General features: G+C 45.4%; 1 protein-coding gene across 1 annotated transcript; it reads left to right on the forward strand.

Moving 5' to 3' along the window:
- The first annotated feature begins 14,898 nt into the window (after positions 1-14,898).
- On the forward strand, positions 14,899-22,758 carry LOC307120894 (uncharacterized protein). Its single transcript, XM_079808125.1, has 2 exons — positions 14,899-15,680; positions 20,263-22,758. The coding sequence occupies exons 1-2, from the start codon at positions 15,575-15,577 to the stop codon at positions 22,278-22,280; spliced, it is 2,124 nt and encodes a 707-aa protein (XP_079664251.1). The 5' UTR covers positions 14,899-15,574; the 3' UTR covers positions 22,281-22,758.
- Positions 22,759-23,057: the final 299 nt, after the last annotated feature.

A 23,057-nucleotide genomic window follows, 5' to 3' on the forward strand; every position in this document is an offset into this window, starting at 1 on the left:
CTTTTATTAATTTAATTACATAAATATAAATACTGGAGAGAATTCTAAACCATAATGAGCATTTACATAACATATTTGCTTATTCCGCATTCAAGCACACGTATAAAGCTTGCCACAAAAGAACCGGCAAAAGTAATGATTATGATTGACTCGATGATTGAGATGGCGCCGAGGACGGCCGCAACGTCGCAAGCTCTGCTGAAGCATTGTAGTTTTTTGTTTGTTCTGTTTATAGTTTTTGTGTTTTTTGTCTTGGATGTTGTCTGCCTTACTACGTACGACAGACAGACACTTTTGGACATTGGTTCGGCAATCGCACACCGAAAACCGGACTTTAAATTCATCAACGACGACACGCCGTTTACAAACACAGCAGCGGAACCCTTTGTCTGGGTGGCCCGGCCGCGTCTGTAGAGCTGGCGTACTCGTCAGAGTAAGACGCCGCGCAAACCGACCCCCGCTTCCCAGTATTTTACTGGCAAATGTTCAGTCTCTGGACAATAAACTCTGCGAGCTGAGAGCGCGGATCTCTTTCCAACGAGACACGAGGGACTGCTGCATTATCTGCCTTACAGAAACTTGGATGTCCGCTGAGATTCCAGACTCAGCCATCGAAACCACGGGGTTCTCCGTGCATCGGATGGACAGAGAAAAAGATCTCTCCGGGAAAAGCAAAGGCGGGGGTGTGTGTTTTATGATCAACCGATCCTGGTGTGACCAGAGGAACGTACACTCTATCAAGTCTTTCTGCTCTCCTGATCTGGAATTTCTCATGGTTCTGTGCCGACCATTCTGGCTACCGAGGGAATTCACCGCGGTCATCATCACAGCGGTGTATATTCCCCCACAAGCCGACACAGACCGGGCACTAAAGGAACTGTATAGGTCAGTGAGTGAGCAGGAAACCGCGCATCCTGAGGCTGCGTTTATTGTGACCGGGGACTTTAACAAAGCCAACTTCAAGCGCATCGCACCCAAATACCACCAACATGTTAGCATCAACACGCGAGGGAACCGTGTTTTAGACCACTGCTACTCCCCCTTCAAGGATGGTTACAAGTCCCTCCCTCGCCCACCATTCGGCAAATCAGATCACGCGTCCATTCTACTTTTGCCCGCTTACAGGCAGAGACTGAAACAGGAAGCACCAGCCCTCAGAACCATCCAGTGCTGGTCGGACCAATCGGACTCTATGCTACAGGACTGTTTTGATCACGCGGACTGGGAGATGTTCCGGTCGGCCTCTGATGACGACATCGAGGTCTACGCTGATAGCGTAACGTGTTTCATCAGGAAGTGCGTAGATGACGTTGTTCCGACCAAAACAATTCGGCTGTACCCAAACCAGAAGCCGTGGATAAATGGGGATGTTCGCGCGGCACTCAATGCGCGGTCCCTCACCTTTAACTCCGGTAATGCGGAGGAGCATAAACAAGCAAGTTATGCCCTCCGGAAAACAATCAAAGCAGCAAAACGCCAGTACAGGGACAAGATTGAAGGACAGTTCAACACCACCGACTCCAGAAGCATGTGGAGGGGAATTAACATCATCACAGACTATAAAGGGAACTCAAACTCCACCGTGAACACCGCTGCCTCTCTCCCGGACGAGCTCAACACCTTTTATGCTCGCTTTGAGGGAACTAACACCGCCCTCGCGGAGAGAGAGCTCGCGGCTGAAGATACAGAGGTTAGTGCACTCTCCGTATCTGAAGCGGATGTAACCCGATCCTTCCGGCGGGTGAACGTCCGTAAAGCTGCGGGTCCAGACGGGATTCCCGGCCGCGTCATCAGAGCGTGCGCGCGCCAACTGGCTGGAGTTTTCACAGACATTTTTAACCTGTCCCTCTCCCTGTCTGTGGTCCCCACATGCTTCAAAACGTCCACCATTGTTCCTGTACCTAAGCAGTCAAAAACACTCTGCTTAAACGACTGGCGTCCTGTTGCTCTGACCCCCATCATCAGCAAATGCTTTGAGAAACTAGTCAGAAACCACATCTGCTCTGTTCTCCCCCCCTCACTGGACCCACTGCAGTTTGCATACCGCAAAAACCGCTCCACTGATGATGCCATTTCATCCACTATTCACACTGCTCTCTCCCACCTGGAAAAGAGGAACACATATGTGAGAATGCTGTTTGTAGACTACAGCTCAGCATTCAACACCATTGTGCCCTCCATACTTGACATTAAACTCCGGGCTCTCGGCTTAAACAGCCTGTTATGCAGCTGGATCCTGGACTTCCTGTCAAACAGACGCCAGGTGGTCAGAATGGGCAGTAACATCTCCTCACCACTGACTCTCAACACTGGAGCCCCTCAGGGCTGTGTTCTCAGCCCACTCCTGTACTCCTTGTACACACATGACTGTGTGGCAACCCACAGCTCCAACACCATCATCAAGTTTGCTGACGATACGACGGTGGTAGGTCTCATCACTGACAATGATGAAACGGCCTACAGAGAGGAGGTGCACACTCTGACACGGTGGTGTCAGGAGCACAACCTCTCCCTCAACGTCAGCAAGACCAAGGAGCTGGTGGTCGACTTCAGGAGGAATGAGAGAGAACACCGCCCCATCACCATCGATGGAGCACCGGTGGAGAGAGTCTGCAGCTTCAAATTCCTCGGTGTCCACATCACAGAGGAACTCTCATGGTCCGTCCACTCCGAGGCCGTTGTGAAGAAGGCTCATCAGCGCCTTTTCTTCCTGCGACGGCTGAGGAGGTTTGGAATGAACCGCCACATCCTCACACGCTTCTACAGCAGCACCATAGAGAGCCTGCTGACTGGCTGCATCACCACCTGGTACGGCAACAGTACCGCCCGCAGCCGCAAAGCCCTGCAAAGGGTAGTGCGCACGGCCAGCTGCATCATCGGAGGTGAGCTTCCCTCCCTCCAGGACATTTACGCCAGGCGGTGTGTGAAGAGAGCTCAGAGGATCATCAGAGACTCTAGCCACCCGAGCCATGGGCTGCTCTCACTGCTGCCATCAGGCAGACGGTACCGCAGCATCAGAACACGCACCAGCCGACTCCAGAACAGCTTCTTCCCACAAACAATCAGACTCCTTAACTCTTGACCCATCAGGATCATAACACACACTGGACAGAATATCACTCAGCACAACCCACTGTAGATACACACACATTATATACACATTTATTATAATTTATTATTTATCATTTATCATATAGCACCTATTGTACATTGGATCTCTACTGTGAATAATAATGGATACTGTACATTGTATATTATTATTATTATAGCTTAATGTATACTGTTTAATGTATGTTTAGTGTATATTGTTTAAAGTATATGTATATTGTAAGTATGTGTATATTGGTTAAAGCTGTGAGAACTACACTCACATTGTGTAAATTATTTATTGTAGTGTTTACTGTGCTGTGAGTAATTGTGGGCGCATCAGATGTGTAATCTGATGCTGCTTTAAATGTTGTACATGTCATGACTGCTATGTTGCTCGGAACTGCACCAAGAATTTCACCTGCTGTTGCACTTGTGTACATGGCTGTGTGACAATAAAGTGATTTGATTTGATTTGATTTGATTGTGTCAAAAATACACAAAAAAAAATAATTATTTGTTGAATTTACTTAAAAAAGCTGCATCAAGTGGTTCCACACAACTATATTGAGTCATTTGTACAAATAACAATTTAGTTATATGAACAAAAGAAAGTCGAGTAAAGCTGACAAAATTTCTTTAAGTAAACACAAACCATTTGAATTTGTCACTGTTACATAATATTTATCTATGCAGTTTACTTGATAATGTTATGTTCAATTTATAAAAGTGTATTATGTTAGGTGAACACATTTATTGATTTAATTAACATATTGAATTAACTACTTGTTCTACAAGTGTAAGTGGAAAACTATTAAATATAACAAAAAGCATATTTTTAGAAACAAAATTAAAATTAACTTAATTGAGAACAGGAAGTCCATCCAATAAATGAGTGGCCACAGCCTAAACACTGGCACCACTCTTCTGCAAATGGTAACCACAAAATTGATGATAACCACAAAAATGTCCAACATAACTGCACATAACACTAACATAAACTAACAACATCTTTCCCTTTACTGAAAAAGATTTAAAAAAATTGTATCCCTAAATTTACTCTCCAAATGCAGTCCCTTGCAAAGCATGCTGGGAACTACAGATCCACTGCCCATTGTTCGTTTCACTCAGCAATCTTAAGTTGACCGAACAAACACTTATTAAGTAAAGCTGACAATACTCATTTTTAGTAGAAACAACTCAGTAAATCTAAGTAAATTTAGTTACATGAGTTTTTTAAGTAACTTGAACAAGGATGATTTGAGTGCAACTAACAACAGTGAAAGTTAATTTTTTTGAGTGTTACAGGTTTTCTGAAGTTGACGACTCGCTATCTCCGCAGTAGTGGACGCACCAAGAGAGAAATGCACATTACATAATCAGAATTTCTTTTCATTTTAAATCATTTTATTTAAAAGTATACATTTCTATAGAGAAATATGTCATGTCTGTGAGGCAAATAGTGTTGTTTTGGTTCACTTATGAGATGCCCTCTAGTTCTGCAATGCAGGGGATCGCACCTGCGCCTCCGTGTCATGATTATTGTCTGCTACATTTGGGCAATTGACTGATGAAACATTGATTAAGGCTAAGATAAAAATGTATACAAAACAAAATTCACTTTAAAGAAATGCTTTCAACAAAACTTAATAAAGTGGTCAGAACTTCACTCCAATTCTCCGGACATATTGTGCATCTTATGATGTGTCCATGCTGTTCCCTCTTCATAATCAACAATTGATGACATGAAAATAAATAACATTATGAAACTAAATACCTTTTCTTAATGGCTACAATTATAGTAGCCTACAGTACAGAGAAATTCCATGTCGGAGCAGGATTTGAGCGAACGTAGTTTTACCGATGAGTATGAGAGGTTCGTGAGTGGAGCGTTTTTCAGAAATAAGCCATAGTTTTGTTTTATTTGTAACTCTTTGGTAGATTATACATAATATTACATTATTACTAGTACTGTTACTACTAATAAAACCGATCTCTGGGGGACCCCAAAAGTGTGTGGGCCCTTAGAATCATCCTAACTTCCCCCTTAGCGGCTAAAAGAAATGTTATCAGCAAGATTGTAGAAAACTGTACATTTCTAGTCTTACCACATACTGCAACTTATACCAACGACGGAAATAAGTGTAGTTACAATAGCAAAATATGTGGGTTAATAAGTTAATATCAAATCAAAACTAGTTGGCACATCATTCATGATAGAAATAATTTAATGACAAAATCTGATTATGGTTACACTTAAAATAGTAAAAAATAGATGTATGAGAAGATAAAAACTTAATTGTATCCAGCATATTTAGGAAGTGTGTGTGTGTGTGTGTGTGTGTGTGTGTGAGTGTGAGAGAGAGAGAGAGAGAGAGAGAGAGAGAGAGAGAGAGAGAGAGAGAGAGAGAGAGAGAGAGAGAGAGAGAGAGAGAGAGAGAGAGAGAGAGTGAGAGTGTGAGTGTGTGTAGAGAACAGAGAGAGTCAGAGCATCAAGAGACAAAGCAACAGTTACAATCTTCTTTTTATCTCCAAATGGCCCATTACTTATTAGCCAGGGTTCAAGGTCCAAATTTCAAGAAAATTGCCCGGTTACCATTTTATGAATGGCTGGATTTGAGAATGCGCTTAGTGTGGATGGTTTAGTGTGAATATCTTGTCTGACGTGCTGCATGTTTTGGATGGAGAACAGCATAGCTTCCAGTTTCTCAGTAAATGTTTTTCTGCTAGTGCTATATCGTCCCCTTGGAAGTTGTGTAGCCCATATTTTGGAAGTTTTTATTTAGAAAATAAAAATGGTTCTTCCTACACAGTCAAATGGAATGCAAAAATAAAATTATATTTCCGGCAAAATAAAAGCTCTGTTTAATTTTAATAAGAAATCAACATTTCTTGTTCTTAAAATAAGTCTCTTCTGCTCACCAAGGCTGCATTTATTTGATCAAAAATACAGTAAAAACAGTAATATTGTGAAATATTATTATAATGTAAAACAGCTGTTTTCTATGTGAGTATATATTAAAGTGTAATTTATTCCTGTGATGAAAGCTGAATTTATCATCATTACTCCAGTCTTCAGTGGCACATTTGTCCTTCAGAAAATCTTTCAATATGATGATTTAATGCTCAACAAACATTTATGATTATCATTGTTGAAAACAATTGTGTACAATATTTTTAGGATTTTATGTAAGCCTTCTATTTCAGAGAAATGCTGTTCTTTTGAACCTTCTATTCATCAAAGAATCCTGGGGAAAAGTGAGCATATTAGAGACTAGGCTATGAATAAATGAATAAAATAAAATAAATGACATATCCCAGTCTGACTTGTAGTACTGTAAGACTTTGAATATTAACACCTGACCACTCTTGTTGGTTTGCTACTGTTACAATTAAAAACCGTACAAGGGTAAAAACATTACAGCCAGACATGATGTAAGCAACACAGCTACAACTACTAACATTGATACTGGGTGTGCGCATTATCAAGAATTAACAATAGTCAATCGTATTGGTGGCACCAATGAGCCCCAAATAAATTTCTGCTTAGGGCCCCATAAGGGCTTGGGCCGGCCCTGGCCCTTCAGGTAAAAAAGATGGGCGTTGAAAAAAGTAAAGCAAATGTCTTTGCTCACTCTCAAATATCTTTGATTATTTCCAATCCTACACTCTGTTATATGCATTGGCCTAAAACTTTGACTTTTTACAAAAAAGTTTATGTTTGTATAGTATTTGAAGCTATCTGTTGTACTTATGTTCCAAGTAATACAGCTCCTGGTGGATCACTCAACGAGGCAATGAAGAAACTGAATAATAAAGGAAGAAATCACTGAAAATGTAGGAGATGAGCATATTGGGAACTTGTTTGACAAAATATTTGAATTATGGGATTGATGCTGACCAATGCTGCTGCCAAACAGATGATCAATATATCTGTGAAAAGATCGGGAGTGGATATTGGTGCCAATTCTGGAGTGTGCCCAATAGGTCTGGGAGTGGATGAGCTGCATGACTTTCTGTCAAAGGATCTAAGCAAGAGTAAGGGAAGGGGTGCTATGTTATTTTTCATTTTATTTCTGTTGTTTGAACAAATGTTTTTGGAAAAAGAACGGAGTTAGCCCCACTGTGTATTTTACTTTGGGTAAAATAAAAAACATTTTACAAATATGGGTAGAGTAGGCAGAAAGAATAGGAGGGTGTTTTGTTTGTTGTTTTCATAAAAAGAGCCCCTTCCCACACAATGTTTTATTATTTTTATTTTTTATACTCATAATATTTTCAAATGTAACTAAGAGGGGATATTTGAGGATCTGAAGCAGATCATTATCCTTGTTTCGAGATAATGCAACAAGATTTAAAGGGAATGATTTGAATTTAATCCACCCTAGCAAAGAAAGGGGGAGAGGTTTGGCCTCATACTCCAATCAAAGTGTGTCCACATGAGGAAGGTATGTTGAAATGATAGGATGGATGGCTGGATATTGGCCATAGGTAGGATAAGAAACAGAAGGCTGGACTTGTGAGGACGTAGGTGTGGGACTATAATAAGTCCCAAAGAGGTGATGTGTTGGAGAATTATACTGATTATATGATATAAACAAGATTATGTATCAATAAGATTATGACTAGGCCTTCTGCCTTCTGTAATGAAAGGGACTTGGAAGAACATGGAAAACTACTGGGAGATGACATAATTTGGTGTATGGGCACGGAAGTGAGGCCTAGGTGACCAGTGGAGCGTTAAGAGAATGGTACATGATATGAAACTCTGGGGTTTTTCCACAGTAAATCTTAAAAGATGCAGAGCTTTACATTTAAGTGTTGCGAAATCATAAGGTGGTGTTGGAGGAGAAAGGAGGGCTGGAAGGGTGCCCATTGGATGAGGGGAGATGAGAAAGCAGGATAAAGAATGGAGTTTTACTATGGAAAATCAGATTTTCAGCTTGCATCTCACTTTGTTGTTCATGCAATAAAGTTAAATATCTTCTGATGACCTGGAACTTCGACTCTGAGAGATTGAATTTGACTTCTTCCAAATTTCTTCAAAGAGAACTTAGAATATGCCACAACAATATCTACAGTTTATTTAGTTATAGACTGTGATAAACCATGTTTCATGTAAAAACAACTACAGACTAAAAATCGTCTCGGTTACGTATGGTAACCCTCGTTCCCTGAAGGAGGGAACGGAGACGTACGTCGGACGTACCAACGAATTGGGATCACTTCTGGGAGCCCCTATCAGCTTCGAGCTATCTAGAACCGGCCAATGAACAATTGGCGTGCGAGATTTGCATCTCGCGCTCCGCCCCGCGCTGCGGGTATAAACAGGAAGCGAGAGCGAATGCACGCTGTTTTTCACTGAGGAGCCAAACGTCGTGGCTCGACCTGCAGTGATGGTACAGCAACTGTGGCGACGGGATGTACGTCTCCGTTCCCTCCTTCAGGGAACGAGGGTTACCATACGTAACCGAGACGTTCCCATTCAGTCGGTCACGTTCGACGTACGTCGGACGTACCGACGAATTGGGATCCCCTATGGAAAACGCCATAGTTACTACCACTTCCAGCGCCCAGCGATGAGCCCCACGGACCCCGATCTGATGCGGGCGGGTAGGTTCACGCAGGGAGAGTCAAAGCTGCTGTTCCGCAAGACCCACTCAGCTGACTGTATTGGATAACGCTGGGAAAGCGTGCCTGTGAAGGCAGCTGCGGAAGCCACATCATGCCCAGAGGGAGTTAACATGTGGAGAATACACGTATGGGCTGGCCGTGGGCAGCACAACATACGGAAGTCCCAGGGGTGGCCCCGGCCAATTAGGAGGGAGACAACACGTACCTGGGACGGCAGAGGAACTCTGCCGAGGGAAAGACACGGGCTCGCCGTAGGGAGCCGTACCGTGGAAGAATACACATATGGGACCGCCGTGGGGGTCACTACATACGGAACCCAGCCTAACACAAGTTCCACCAATGCATACGAGTGTTAGACCTGGCGTCGAACGCTCCGCCACGTCCGACTGCCGCGGGTTGCGGAGGACTCAACAGGGTTCGCCGTTCCGGGGAACTCGACTGGAGCAGAATAGCGCACGCATCCGTCTACCATAGGGGAGGGAAAGGCGCAGCAAGCCGACACTAGAACGGGTACTTCGGTGTTACTGACTATGGGAAGTGAGCACACAGGAAGACACCGGCTCTACACGGAGGCTATAGAATCTAGCGAACGTGTTAGGTGTCGCCCAGCCCGCAGCTCTACAAATATCTGTCAGCGAGGCGCCACGAGCCAGCGCCCAGGAAGAGGCAACACCCCTAGTGGAGTGGGCTCTTAACCCGAGCGGGCAGGGCACGTCTTGGGACTGATAAGCCAAGACGATGGCATCCACTATCCAGTGGGCCATCCTCTGCTTGGAGACAGCCTTTCCCTTCTGCTGTCCTCCGTAACAGACGAAGAGCTGCTCTGAGGTCCTGAAGCTTTGCGTTCTGTCCACGTAAGTCCGGAGAGCACGGACGGGACAGAGAAAAGCTAGGGCTGGGTCTGCCTCCTCCGAAGGCAGCGCTTGCAGGCTCACCACTTGGTCCCGGAAGGGAGTAGTGGGAACCTTGGGCACATATCCAGGCCGGGGTCTCATGATCACATGAGAGTTACCGGGCCCGAATTCCAGGCACGATTCGTCGACCGAAAATGCCTGCAGGTCCCCTACCCTCTTGATGGAGGCCAACGCAGTCAGGAGTATTGTCTTTAACGACAGAACTTTCAACTCAGCTGACTGCAGAGGCTCAAAAGGTTCTCTCTGTAGTGCAGTTAGCACCAGAGTTAAGTCCCAAGAGGGTATGGAGGGAGGACGAGGTGGATTTAATCTCCTCGCTCCCCTAAGGAACCTGACGATCAGATCGTGCTTACCTAGAGATTTTGCATCTAGGAGCTCATGATTAGCGGCGATAGCGGCGACATAGACTTTGAGGGTGGAGGGAGACAGCCTTCGCTCCAACCCATCCTGTAGAAAGGTAAGCACAGATGCGACCAAACATCTTCGGGGGTCTTCTCGGCGAGAAGAGCACCAGTCGACGAACAGGTTCCACTTCAACGCATAGAGGCGCCTCGTAGAGGGGGCTCTAGCTGAAGTGATGGTGTCAACTACCGCTTGCGGTAGGTCACCTAGAACCTCCGCGTTCCGTCCAGGGACCAAACATGGAGTTTCCAGAGGTCCGGACGCGGGTGTCATAGGGTGCCCCGTCTCTGAGTCAGGAGGTCCTGTCTCAGAGGAATGGGCCAGGGAGGTGCTGTCGCAAGGAGCACTAGTTCCGGGAACCAAGTCCGGTTGGGCCAATACGGAGCGACCAACAGGACCTGCTCCTCGTCCTCCCTGACTTTGCACCGAGTCTGCGCAAGAAGGCTCACTGGGGGAAACGCATACTTGCGTTCTTCCCGGGGCCAGCTGTGGGCCAGGGCATCCGACCCGAGGGTCCCCTCGGTCAAGGAATAGAACCACTGACAGTGGGTCGTCTCTGGGGAGGCAAACAGGTCTACCTGTGCGGCCCCGAAACGATTCCAGATTAGCTGGACCGCCTGGGGATGGAGTCGCCATTCTCCCGGAAGTACCTGCTGATGTGACAGCTCGTTGGCCGCACGATTGAGCAGGCCCGGAATGTGAACGGCACGAAGCGACCTCAGATGCTTCTGACTCCATAAGAGGAGATGGCGGGCGAGTTGCGACATGCGACGGGAGCGTAGACCACCCTGTTTGTTGATGTACGCTATGGCCGCAGTGTTGTCCGTCCGGACCAGAACGTGCTTGCCTCTGAGCGGCACTTTGAAGCGGCTGAGTGCAAGACGAACTGCTAACAACTCGAGGCAATTGATATGCCATTGCAGTTGAGGACCCGTCCACAGACCCGAAACTGCAAGCCCGTTGTACGTGGCACCCCAACCCGTGGATGAGGCATCCGTGGAGACAACGGAGTGCCTGGACACTTGTTCTAGGGGAACTCCCGCCCGGAGAAACAGAGGGTCCGACCACGGGCCGAAGGTTTGGCGGCACCTCGGAGTCACTTGGACGCGGAGGGAACCGCTGTGCCACGCCCATCTCGGGACTCGATCGTGTAGCCAGCGTTGAAGCGGTCTCATATGAAGCAATCCGAGCGGCGTTACTGCGGCTGCGGATGCCATATGCCCCAGGAGCCTCTGAAAATGTTTCAGTGGAACCGCTGTCCTGCCTTTGAACGAATTCAGGCAGTTCAACACCGACTGGACGCGCTCCTCGGTGAGGCGCGCAGTCATGGCGACCGAGTCTATCTCCATACCGAGAAAAGAGATCCTCTGCGTGGGGCAGAGTTTGCTCTTCTCCCAGTTGACCCGAAGTCCCAACTGGCTGAGGTGACTGAGCACCTTGTCCCTGTATTCGCACAACTGCTCTCGCGACTGGGCAAGAATCAGCCAGTCGTCGAGGTAGTTGAGGATGCGAACACCATGCTCTCTCATTGGAGCAATGGCCGCCTCCGCAACCTTCGTAAAGACGCGGGGCGACAGGGACAGGCCGAAGGGTAAGACGCGGTACTGATATGCCCGTCCCTCGAACGCGAAGCGCAGAAAGGGCCGGTGTCGAGGGAGAATCGAGACATGAAAGTACGCGTCCTTCAGGTCGATCGCTGCAAACCAATCTCGGGGACGGATGCACCTGAAGATGCGCTTCTGCGTTAACATCGTGAACGGCAGCCTGTGAAGGGACCGGTTCAGGAATCGCAGGTCCAAGATCGGTCGTAACCCGCCGCCTTTCTTGGGTACAATGAAGTACGGGCTGTAGAACCCGGACCTCATATCGGCTTGAGGGACCGGCTCTATCGCGTCCTTCGCCAGTAGGACAGCGATCTCCGCCCTGAGCACGGGGGCGTTCGCCTCCACTACAGTCGTGAAGTGAACGCCCCTGAACTTGGGGGGACGCCGGGCGAACTGAATCGCATAGCCGAGTCTGATGGTACGGATGAGCCACCGAGACGGGCTGGGAAGCGCTAGCCAGGCTCCCAGACTCCGAGCAAGGGGGACCATCGGCACCACAGACGTACCCGCAGCGGGGCAGCGAGGCGGAACGCAGGGATCCGGCTCGGACGGCATGGGAGCGGCCCGTAGCGGGATCTGAGTGTGCTGTGCAACACTTACCTGCATCCGCGGAGGGGACGTGCGAGTGTGGGGAGGCCGCTTGTGTGCGTCCCGACAGCCGGCGTCCCCTGCTGGCGAAGGGAGAGGTACTTGAGGGTGGCGAGGCATGGAAGCGTCGACCACCGCCAAGCGCGCTCTCTTGGCACCCAGAGATATTGGAAACTGCTCTTTTATTGATGTTTTGGGTGCCGCTGGCACTGGGACCAGCGGCGGAACAGACAAACAAAAGATTTTCCCCCGGCCCTCCTCCGGGGGAAGGAGTGGTGCTGCAGCCATCTCCCTCAGAGCAGTTTCCTCCATCTCTGGGCGGCCCGTCAAAGGGTCGCTTGCGACGACGCTTGCCACCTGGCTTGGCAGCGGCCTGAGCGGGCTGGACATCCTTCCCACGGCCGGCCCCACGCCGTCGGCTGGTGGAAGGCTGCTGCGGTGCCTTGGCGGGGGCGGCGGCGGGTGGACGTCCTCGGCGACGAGTAGTCGGAGGCGCTGCCGCCGGCGGCGGGGTGGAGGCAGCAGCGGGCCGCCGGGGCAGGATGTGCTTAATCGCCTCCGTCTGCTTCTGGGCGGCCGAGAACTGTTGGGCGAAGCTCTCGACCGCGTCGCCGAATAACCCAGCTGACGAGATGGGGGAGTCCAGGAACCGATATTTATCGGTCTCCCTCATGTCAGCCAGGTTAAGCCAGAGATGCCGCTCCTGGACCACAAGTGTGGACATCGCCTGACCGATGGCACGGGCGGTGACTTTCGTCACGGAGGAGCTCTGGGTCAGGCCTACCCTCGTGCATGTCAAGGAGTGCTTGGGCCTGGTGGACCTGAAGCAACGCCATGCCATGCAAGGCGGACGCAGCCTGCCCGCAGGCCTTGTAAGCCTTCCCGGTCAGACCGGAAGAGAACTTACTGGCCCGGGACGGGAGACGTGGGTCACCGCGCCAGTTAGAGGCGGTCGCCGGACACAGTTGCATCGCGACGGCGCGCTCCACTGGCGGGATCCCCACGTACCCCTTGGCTGGCCCGCCGTCGAGGGTAGTGAGGGGGGAGGAGTCACTCGGCCGGTTTCTGGCAGAAAAAGGTGCCGTCCACGACCTCGTGAGTTCCTCATGCACCTCCCGGAAGAAAGGTGTCGGGGCGGGACGCTGAGAACCAGCGCGACCCACCCCGAGGAACCAATCGTCCAACCTAGAGGGTTCGGGACACGGTGGAGGGTTCCACTCGAGCCCAACCCTTTCGGCGGCCCGGCAAGCATAGCAGCCATCTCAGGGTCCGGGGCAGCCGTTGCCACTCTCCCAGAGGGAGGCAGTACAGCTGACCCTTCATCCTCTGAGGACTGAAACTCCCCCTCCGATGCAGCGATCGACATCTGTTCGTCCGCTGGAGCTCCAAAAGTCACCACTGGTCTCCCGTGGGAGGGTCCAGCGGGTTCTCTTGGAGGCTCTACCGGCTGCGGAGCTGAGGGATTAGGGGCCTGCGGAGGGTCGCTCGGCGGGTTTGCCCTAAACGTAATCCTCAGATCACCCTGGCCATCCAAAGAAGCAGGTCCGCCCGGGTTAGGGGCAGCCCTGGTTCGTGGGATGGGTAAGGGGACTCCCCCAGCCCGGAGGTAGGAGAGTCTCGATCTTAGCTCCGAGATAGTCATGTTCCTGCAGTGGGAACACGAACTATCCACAAACGCCGCCTCAGCGTGCTGTGTGCCCAAACACGTGAGACAGCGATTGTGACCGTCAGCAGGGGACAGGGAACGACCGCATCCAGAAACGCACGGGTGGTAAGACATCCTGAAAAGGACGGCACGTCACCCGTGAACTCTTTTTGTGAGGAAACGCTCTGTGCTGAAGCACTCAGGGGGAAACGCGACAGCGCACGGGATTGTGTGCAGCCCGTGCCTGTACTCAACAGGAAAAACGCCCAACCAGACCAACAGATTTGCTGTTGCTGTTAAAACAGCAGTTTTTCTCTGCTTGCAGAGGCAGCCGATGAGTTAGCGCGATCCCGCTGAAATGTGCCGTCTCTCCAACACGCGTTTCCTGGATTCTCCGGTTCTTTGTTCCTCTTGCTTGATAGCAGCGATAAACTCATGAATGAGAGTCGTCTTCATGCGCCGTCTGGCTCCGAAGTGAATGACAGCGTGCATTCGCTCTCGCTTCCTGTTTATACCCGCGGCGCGAGGCGGAGCGCGAGATGCAAATCTTGCACGCCAATTGTTCATTGGCCGGTTCTAGATAGCTTGAAGCTGATAGGGGCTCCCAGAAGTGATCCCAATTCGTCGGTACGTCCGACGTACGTCGAACGTGACCGACTGAATGGGAACAGTTAATACAAATGAATCTAAATGTATTATTGTTGCTTACTAACCTGTACATTTATTTCTGAATTGATTTATCCCACTGTTTTTTACTCTAACATTTTTAGATATTTGGATTATTTTAATTCTGGTATTTATTCATGCTTTTCTATATTTTTAATTCCATTTGTTCATTTGGCAGATAAAGTAAGATGTATATAAATGTTAAAAATAGATACATTCACCAAAAAAACATAAAAAGTGGATTTCAGTAATTCAGTAAATTTACATTTTGATAGATGAACATAAAACATAAATGCATAAAATTTGTGATTTGGTGAAAACATAAATTTGTCTAATAATTTATTTTTCATTTTGGCAGATCTGCTACAATGATTCATCTTCAGTGAAGCTCCTCCCACAGCAGTTCACCTTCAGTGAAGCTCCTCCCACAGCAGTTCACCTTCAGTGAAGCTCCTCCCACAGCAGTTCACCTTCAGTGAAGCTCCTCCCACAGCAGTTCACCTTCAGTGAAGCTCCTCCCACAGCAGTTAATCTTCCCTGAAGCTCCTCCCACAGCAGTTCACCTTCACTGAAGCTCCTCCCACAGCAGTTCACCTTCACTGAAGCTCCTCCCACAGCAGTTCACCTTCACTGAAGCTCTTCCCACAGCAGTTCACCTTCAGTGAAGCTCCTCCCACAGCAGTTCACCTTCAGTGAAGCTCCTCCCACAGCAGTTCATCTTCACTGAAGCTCCTCCCACAGCAGTTCATCTTCACTGAAGCTCCTCCCACAGCAGTTTATCTTCAGTGAAGCTCCTCCCACAGCAGTTCATCTTCACTGAAGCTCCTCCCACAGCAGTTCATCTTCACTGAAGCTCCTCCCACAGCAGTTCATCTTCACTGAAGCTCCTCCCACAGCAGTTTATCTTCAGTGAAGCTCCTCCCACAGCAGTTCATCTTCACTGAAGCTCCTCCCACAGCAGTTCATCTTCAGTGAAGCTCCTCCCACAGCAGTTTATCTTCACTGAAGCTCCTCCCACAGCAGTTCACCAGTAAATGCTGGATCATTCCCATCAGCCTCTGAGTGAAGAGCTGAACCGTGAGAACAGGAGTGATCCAGAATCCTGCAGGATGGAGCCTGAAGACACTGAAGAACAAAGAGGTTGGTGTTTATTCTTGATTGATTCATTAATGATGCTGTTAAGGTTATAACACTTCCAGCAGTTCACCTGATTTAGAGGTTGTAGTAACAAAAATAGAAAAGTGATAGGAGCTGTGAAATAACAGTTAAAGTGAAAAAATGTACAGGGCACTTTCCATGAACTGGGTAGAAAATAGAGCCTGAAACTTAAAATGCTTTTCTTTTTTGTCCAGTGAGTGAAACTCATTTAAGAAACATTTATATCAGGGATGCACTGATCCGAAATGCAGTATCTATCGGCTCTAATGCTGCAGGTTTTGCCGGTTCAGGTATCTTCAGATGGGACTGATCCAAATGCTTTGCACACTCATTGTTACTGTTAAGCTAAACAAAAGGCAAAAATGCATAGTAAAGCTCCTGAAATGTTTGAATTTGACCAATATGTAAGATTTCAACAAATCTTGTAACAATAACCCGGATTTTAAAATACAAAATTTATTCACAGGCAAAAATGAATAACCGTAACTTGACTTTAACTATGTTAAAGGTCCTGTTCTTTGTGATCCAATTTTTCAAAATTTAGTTAGTTTATAATGTTGCTGTTAGAGCATAAATAATACCTGTAAAATTATAAAGCTCAAAGTTCAATGCAAAGCGAGATATTTTATTTAACAGAAGTTCCCTTTCAAAGCCTACAGCGAATGGCCGGTTTGTTCTACATCCTGGCACTTCCTGCTTTACTGACGTCAGTAGAGCAGTTTGTTGACTAATCTCCGCCCACAAGAATGCGCAAAAAAGGGGGCGTGGTCTTGTTGCTCTTCCACGTGGAGAAAGGAAGTGTTGCGTTCGTAGAGTGTGTTTGTCACCATGTCGTCGAGACGCTGTTATTTTCATCCCGGAGTCAAATCACCTTTCTTTGGCCAGGGACGCTGTATTTTGAGCACGTTAATCTCCCCGTTATGGTAAGAGGCGTGACCTTTCTGGGCAACGTGAGCTAATCTGCTATCGAAGCTATTGTGCTGCTACCGCTGGCACAATCAGAACTCGTTACGTATTTCTGAAGGAGGGACTTCATAGAACAAGGACATCATCAAGCCGTTTTTAGGACAGTGAAAATAGCGGTATACAGATAAGTAAACTGTGTGAAAAATACTGTTTTTTTACACGCGAAACATGAACACATGTTATATTGCACACTGTAAACACAATCAAAGCTTCAAAAACACAGGAAAAACGGGACCTTTAACATTACATTAATTAAGCAGTTTAGTGGGACATTCTTCTTTCTTTAGGTTAGTAAACTCGGTTAACATCATGTTTTCTTCAAGTAGACGTGTAAGATCTCTCTGAACTCACTATTCATGTAATATTAATTATAAGTAATTATTCAGTAAAGAGGTTGATAAAGATGTTGTCACAAGCACGCCAGGCTCCACCCTCTCCCAGACACAACGCTCACTGTCACCTGAATACTGATCACACACACCTGCACGTCATTATCACTGCAATCACCACCTGCACTTAAGCCCCACGCATGCACTCAGTCACTGTCTGGTCTCGTTTGCACACGCTCATGCTTATGCTCGCTTCTACGGACTCACCTGTGTTTACCTACCTGTTCTCTCAGTCTCCTGAGTGTCTCCTCGTCCTGGCTTCTTGTCTCCATCGCTCCATCATCCTGCTCTCCTTGTCACCTGCAACCAGACGTACAGTATCACCATTGACATTCCCATTCCATTGGACATACTCTTCTGTTACTCATCTCATCTGCTCACATCCTGGTCCTGTTAATAAACTCTGTTTACCCTTTCCAGAACATTTTCATTCAACGTTCCAAGCTGGTGGAACGATCTTCCCAACGCCATCCGAAACGCAGAATCATTGACATCATTCAAAAGTCAACTAAAAACTCAGCGCTTCCGTGACTACTTAACCTCATAAAAAACCCCCAAAAATGTTCCTTTCCTCTTTCTCTTCCTTTTTCTCTCCCTACTCTAGCCTGTGCTACACTGAGCAATGTACACGGTCTCAGTATTTCAGGCACTTGTTGCGCTTACTCGACTCTTCATGACCAATCGCTTCGTGTACCCCCAAGTTGTAAGTCGCTTTGTATAAAAGCGTCTGCTAAATACATAAATGTAAATGTAAATGTACCCCTGTCATCAATTCTCCGTGTCACATCTGTATTGTAACAGATGTCAGACAGGAGAAAGCGTGTACAGATCAGATGTATTAAACTAATTTCATAAATATAATACTGCAAAATGTATTTCAATATATTTTGTTCATATAAAATATTTTTGTATATTTTGTTAACTAAAAAATATATTTTTTAGTTTGTTTATGAAAAATTACACATGATTATGGGAATTTGTGTAAATTGATATCCCTAATTTAAAAAAATCTATTTGAATATACTTTAAAATATAATTTGCAAAGCTACATTTTCAGCATCATTACTCCAGTCTTCAGTAGGGATGGGCGATATGGACTTAAACATTTATCGCAATATTTTCTGGTATTTATTGAGATAACGATATCAATGATGATATAAATGTAGTTCTGTTTCCTATGTTTCTGGCCAGAAGGGGAGCATTCTTGAGACAAACACAAACAGTGATCTAAAGTAAAACATACCCGTCATCAAATAGGCTCCTATAAGATACAAATTACATTAAAGAACAAAAGAATAAAAAACAGTACATATCCAAACACCAGCCTTTTCAGAAATGGTAAAGTTGCAGATATATTTTTCTTCTGTAAAAGTGCAGGTAATGTTTAAATAGTGCACGTGTGCTGAAAAACCTCACAATACAAACAATAATAATTCAAATCAATGATATAAATGCTGAATAAATGAATAAATGCTGTTCTTTTTAACTCTTTATTCATCAATGAGTCCTGAAAAAAGTATCACAGGTTGAAAAAAAAAGAAGTTTCCAACATTGACTCTGCAGCGTTTTACACCTACAGTAACCAAAATTCATACAGATCTCATCGGGATCATACAGATCTCATACAGATCTCATCAGGATCATACAGATCTCATCGGGCAATTCTCACACTCTAAGTCATATGCCAGCCCAACAGGAAGTGAGCTATTATGGTTTCAAAAACACATGCCCTGAAATTTGAAATACTTCTCAGAGGAGATTCATCCGATCACAACCAAACTTGGTCTTGAAGTCTAGACACTGAGGATGCTAAACTGCTTGTGGATTTTTGATATCTCGAACGGTTTGGCCGTGACGAGGCAACACATTTATGGTGAAATAAGGTGAAATAAGTAACATTAAGTGTGTTATAACTTCTGCAAACATTGACTGATTTTGATGAAACTTCAGCTGTCACCGTTTAGATGTTTAGAATATCCCTCCCTTAGTCCCTCTCTCTCTCTCTCTCTCTCTCTCTCTCTCTCTCTCTCTGTGTGTGTGTGCGTCTGTGTGTGTCAGTTACACTCTTGATGGTTTCGAGTTTCATTCCCTTTCATTGTTGTGTGCTTTGGTTTGCATGTAAAAGATATGAACTTCTAAGTTTGAATAAATAAATAAATGCACAGTTACCTGACAAATATTTTTTAAATACTGCCTCCGGTGCGAGGAAGACCCGTTTAGATCTGCTCTGGCGGGTAAAACATCTAGAGAACGCCCTCAAGTTAGGCCAAGAAGATTTGTCTGTAAGGGTACTGTCTAAACGCACAGTTACCTGACAAATATTTTTAAAGTAAACCTGACTCTCCATTTTCTTCCACCCCAGATAGGGGATTTCATCTTTATTTTTATATCCTTTTAATTTCCTTTTAATTCCTATTATAACTGTTATACTATATATATTTTTATTTTATTCACTTATAACTATTTTAACTTCATTTCTGTGTAAAGCACTTTGAATTGCCACTGTGTATGAAATGTGCTATACAAATAAACTTGCCTTGCCTAAATATAATAGAATAATGGAACCAGTTTATTTGTAGGGCACTGACAAAATAATTTTATATAAGAAGTTCAATATTTAGTTTGATAAAAATATAATAAGGTAATATTTTGAGCTGCAAAAGATAACTTTGCACTCATTTCAAAGTGACCTATGACACCCTATATGGGCCAACGACCTCATGGGTTTGGCTATTGTGGTTCATGGTCATAGTTGCACCAGCTGCTGCAGTAAATGTGGTGTATCCAAAGACTTTAACATAATCATTTTACATTCACCCAGTGTAAATTAATATTGCCCATCGTGAACAATTGCCCTAAGTGGCTTGGGCCCGTCATCCCTCCTTGCAGCTATGTTTTTGAAAAAGTTACTGAAGATAATTCAAATGCGAGTAGGTGTGGTCCTTGAACAAAATACAGAAATAAATTTACATGAGTGATAAATTAACATTTTACAGGTACACATATCATGCAATAGCAATCTTGAATTTAGTTACAAATTAAAGCATTTTAATACAATTTCTAAGCAAATAATGACACCGATAGCGCATTGCTGGTAACGGATTTGAGCTGTGATAACTTGCAGTAGCTGTAATGAACATTAACGAAAAAATATAATCACACATTTTTTATGATTTATTGAAAATGAATGCTTTTTCCTTTAATTTTAGACTTGATGGAGGAGAGTGAGGAGGGTGAAGAACTGAGTGAAGCGGAAGAGACTCTTCCCATGAGAGTCCACACTGGAAAGAAGCCGCACACGTGTGATCAGTGCGGGAAGAGCTTCAGACAAAAAGGAAGCCTTAAAGAACACATGAAGATCCACACCGGAGAGAAGCCGCACACATGTGATCAGTGCGGGAAGAGTTTCACACATAAAGTAAGCCTTAAAGAACACATGAAGATCCACACCGGAGAGAAGCCACACACATGTGATCAGTGCGGGAAGAGCTTCACAAAAACAAGTGCTCTTAAATCACACCTGCGTTCTCATTCTGGAGAAAGACCATATAACTGTGATCAGTGCGGTAAAACATTTATTTGGACAAAATCCTTGAAGAGCCACCTGAAAACGCATACCAATGAGAAGTCTCACATGTGCTCTTTATGTGGAAAAAGTTTTAGAGATCTGAAAGTTTTAAAAATGCATCAGAAAAGGCACAGTGCCGTAAAGAATCACATGTGCTTTGATTGTGGGAAGACTTTTTTTAGTGATGCTGAACTGAAGCGGCACCAGAGAGTTCACACTGGAGAAAAACCTTACAAGTGTTCAACCTGTGACAAGAGATTCAGTCTTTTAGCATCTCTGAAAAAACACGAGAGGATCCACACCGGAGAGAAATCACACATGTGTGATCTGTGCGGGACCAGTTTTATGCGGAAATCACACCTTGAGGGTCACATGAAAGTCCACACCGGAGAGAAGCCGTACACATGCGACCAGTGCGGGAAGGGTTTCACACAGAAAGTACACCTTAAGGCTCACATGAGAATCCACACTGGAGAGAAGCCACACAAATGTGATCAGTGTGGGAAGAGTTACAGACGAAAAGAAGCCCTTGCTTATCACTTGAAAATCCACACCGGAGAGAAGCTGTACGCATGTGATCAGTGTGGGAAGAGTTTCACACAAAAAGGATATCTTAAGTATCACATGAAAATCCACACCGGAGAGAAGCCGTACATATGTGATCAGTGCGGGAAGAGTTACATTCAAAAAGGACATCTTGAGGATCACATGAAAATCCACACGGGAGAGAATCTGCCCACGTGTGATCAGTGCGGGAAGAGTTTCACACGAAAAGGAAGCCTTAATGAACACATGAAAATCCACACCGGAGAGAAGCCGCACACATGTGATCAGTGCGGGAAGAGTTTCGCACGAAAAGGACAATTTGAGGATCACATGAAAATCCACACTGGTGAGAATCTGCACAAATGTGATCAGTGCGGGAAGAGTTTCACACAAAAAGCAACGCTTAATCTTCACATGAGATTTCATAGTGGAGTGAAACCGCACACATGTGATCAGTGCGGGAAGAGTTTCACACTAAAAGGAACGCTTAATCTTCACATGAAGATCCACACCGGAGAGAAGCCACACACATGTGATCAGTGCGGGAAGAGTTTCAGACAGGCAGGCGCTTTAAGATCACACCTGCGTTCTCATTCTGGAGAAAGACCATTTTACTGTGATCAGTGCGGGAAAAACTTTTCTTCGGCAGATGCCCTGAAGCTCCACATGAAAGTTCACACAAAAGAGAAGCCTCACATGTGTTATTTGTGTGGAAAGAGTTTTAGTCAGACGAGTCATTTAAAAGATCACCAGAAAAGACACGCCGCTGTGAAGGATCGCATGTGCTTCGATTGTGGGAAGACTTTTATTACAGACACTGAACTGAAGCTGCACCAGAGAGTTCACACTGGAGAAAAACCTTACAAGTGTTCACACTGTGACAAGAGATTCATTCAGTCAGGCATCATGAAAGTGCATGAGAAGACCCACACCGGAGAGAAACCTCACAAGTGTTCACACTGTGACAAGAGATTCATTCAGGCCGTACACATGAGAATACACGAGCGGATCCACACTGGAGAGAAGCCATATCACTGCATTCCATGTGGGAAGAGTTTCACTCATTCATCTTCTCTACTCAATCATACAAAAAAAAAATGTCTGAAATCATGATATCATGTATGAATTCATCTTCAGATCCAGCCCTTTCAAATGCAATGCGGTCCCTCACCAAACGTGACCCAATAACAGCAATAAAAACCATCTCTTCCATATCAATCAGGACACACACTGTAAACAAAGTTCATCTTCAAGACTGGTGGTTTCAAGTCCAAAAGAACAACTTTACTATAATGTTTTTTATTATATTACAAAATTGTGTTGTATAATGAAGGATGTTCTTGTGCTCACATGTTTAGCAGGAAGATGATGAAGAGTCTTGAACACTTTTAAGCAGAACATGTTTCTGATATATACTTTTTCTTTATCGCTGTGCTTATATAATGTGTAGTTACTCTAATACTTAGGAAATATTCACCAAATGCAGATGTAAAATACTATCATGTAGCTTTTCAACTGGCCACTTGTTCGCTTCTCTTCTCTTGAGATGTTTTAGCTATCTTGTATGTCAATAAAGAGAGAAATCTTATTTATTTGCATATGTATTGCTTCATTTATATATTCAACCAATTCATGTTACTTATTTTTTCAACAACTTTTATTGTCCGGTTTTATTGTGTGCTGATTCTACAAATTCTACTGATTCGTCAGAGAAAAACAGGATATTAGTTTTGCTAATTAATTCTTCACTTTATTCATTAGTTTAGTTATTTAAAAGGTTTGCATTTCCCCAAGAAACGTTTGCAAGTGAATGCATGTTTTCCATCTCCATATTCCCTCCTTTTGAGGGCTCAATGTTACTCTACTTACATCAGAATAAACCATTCAGCT

The sequence above is a fragment of the Gobio gobio genome, assembly GCF_949357685.1.
Source record: "Gobio gobio genome assembly, chromosome: 24".
NCBI lineage: Eukaryota > Metazoa > Chordata > Actinopteri > Cypriniformes > Gobionidae > Gobio > Gobio gobio.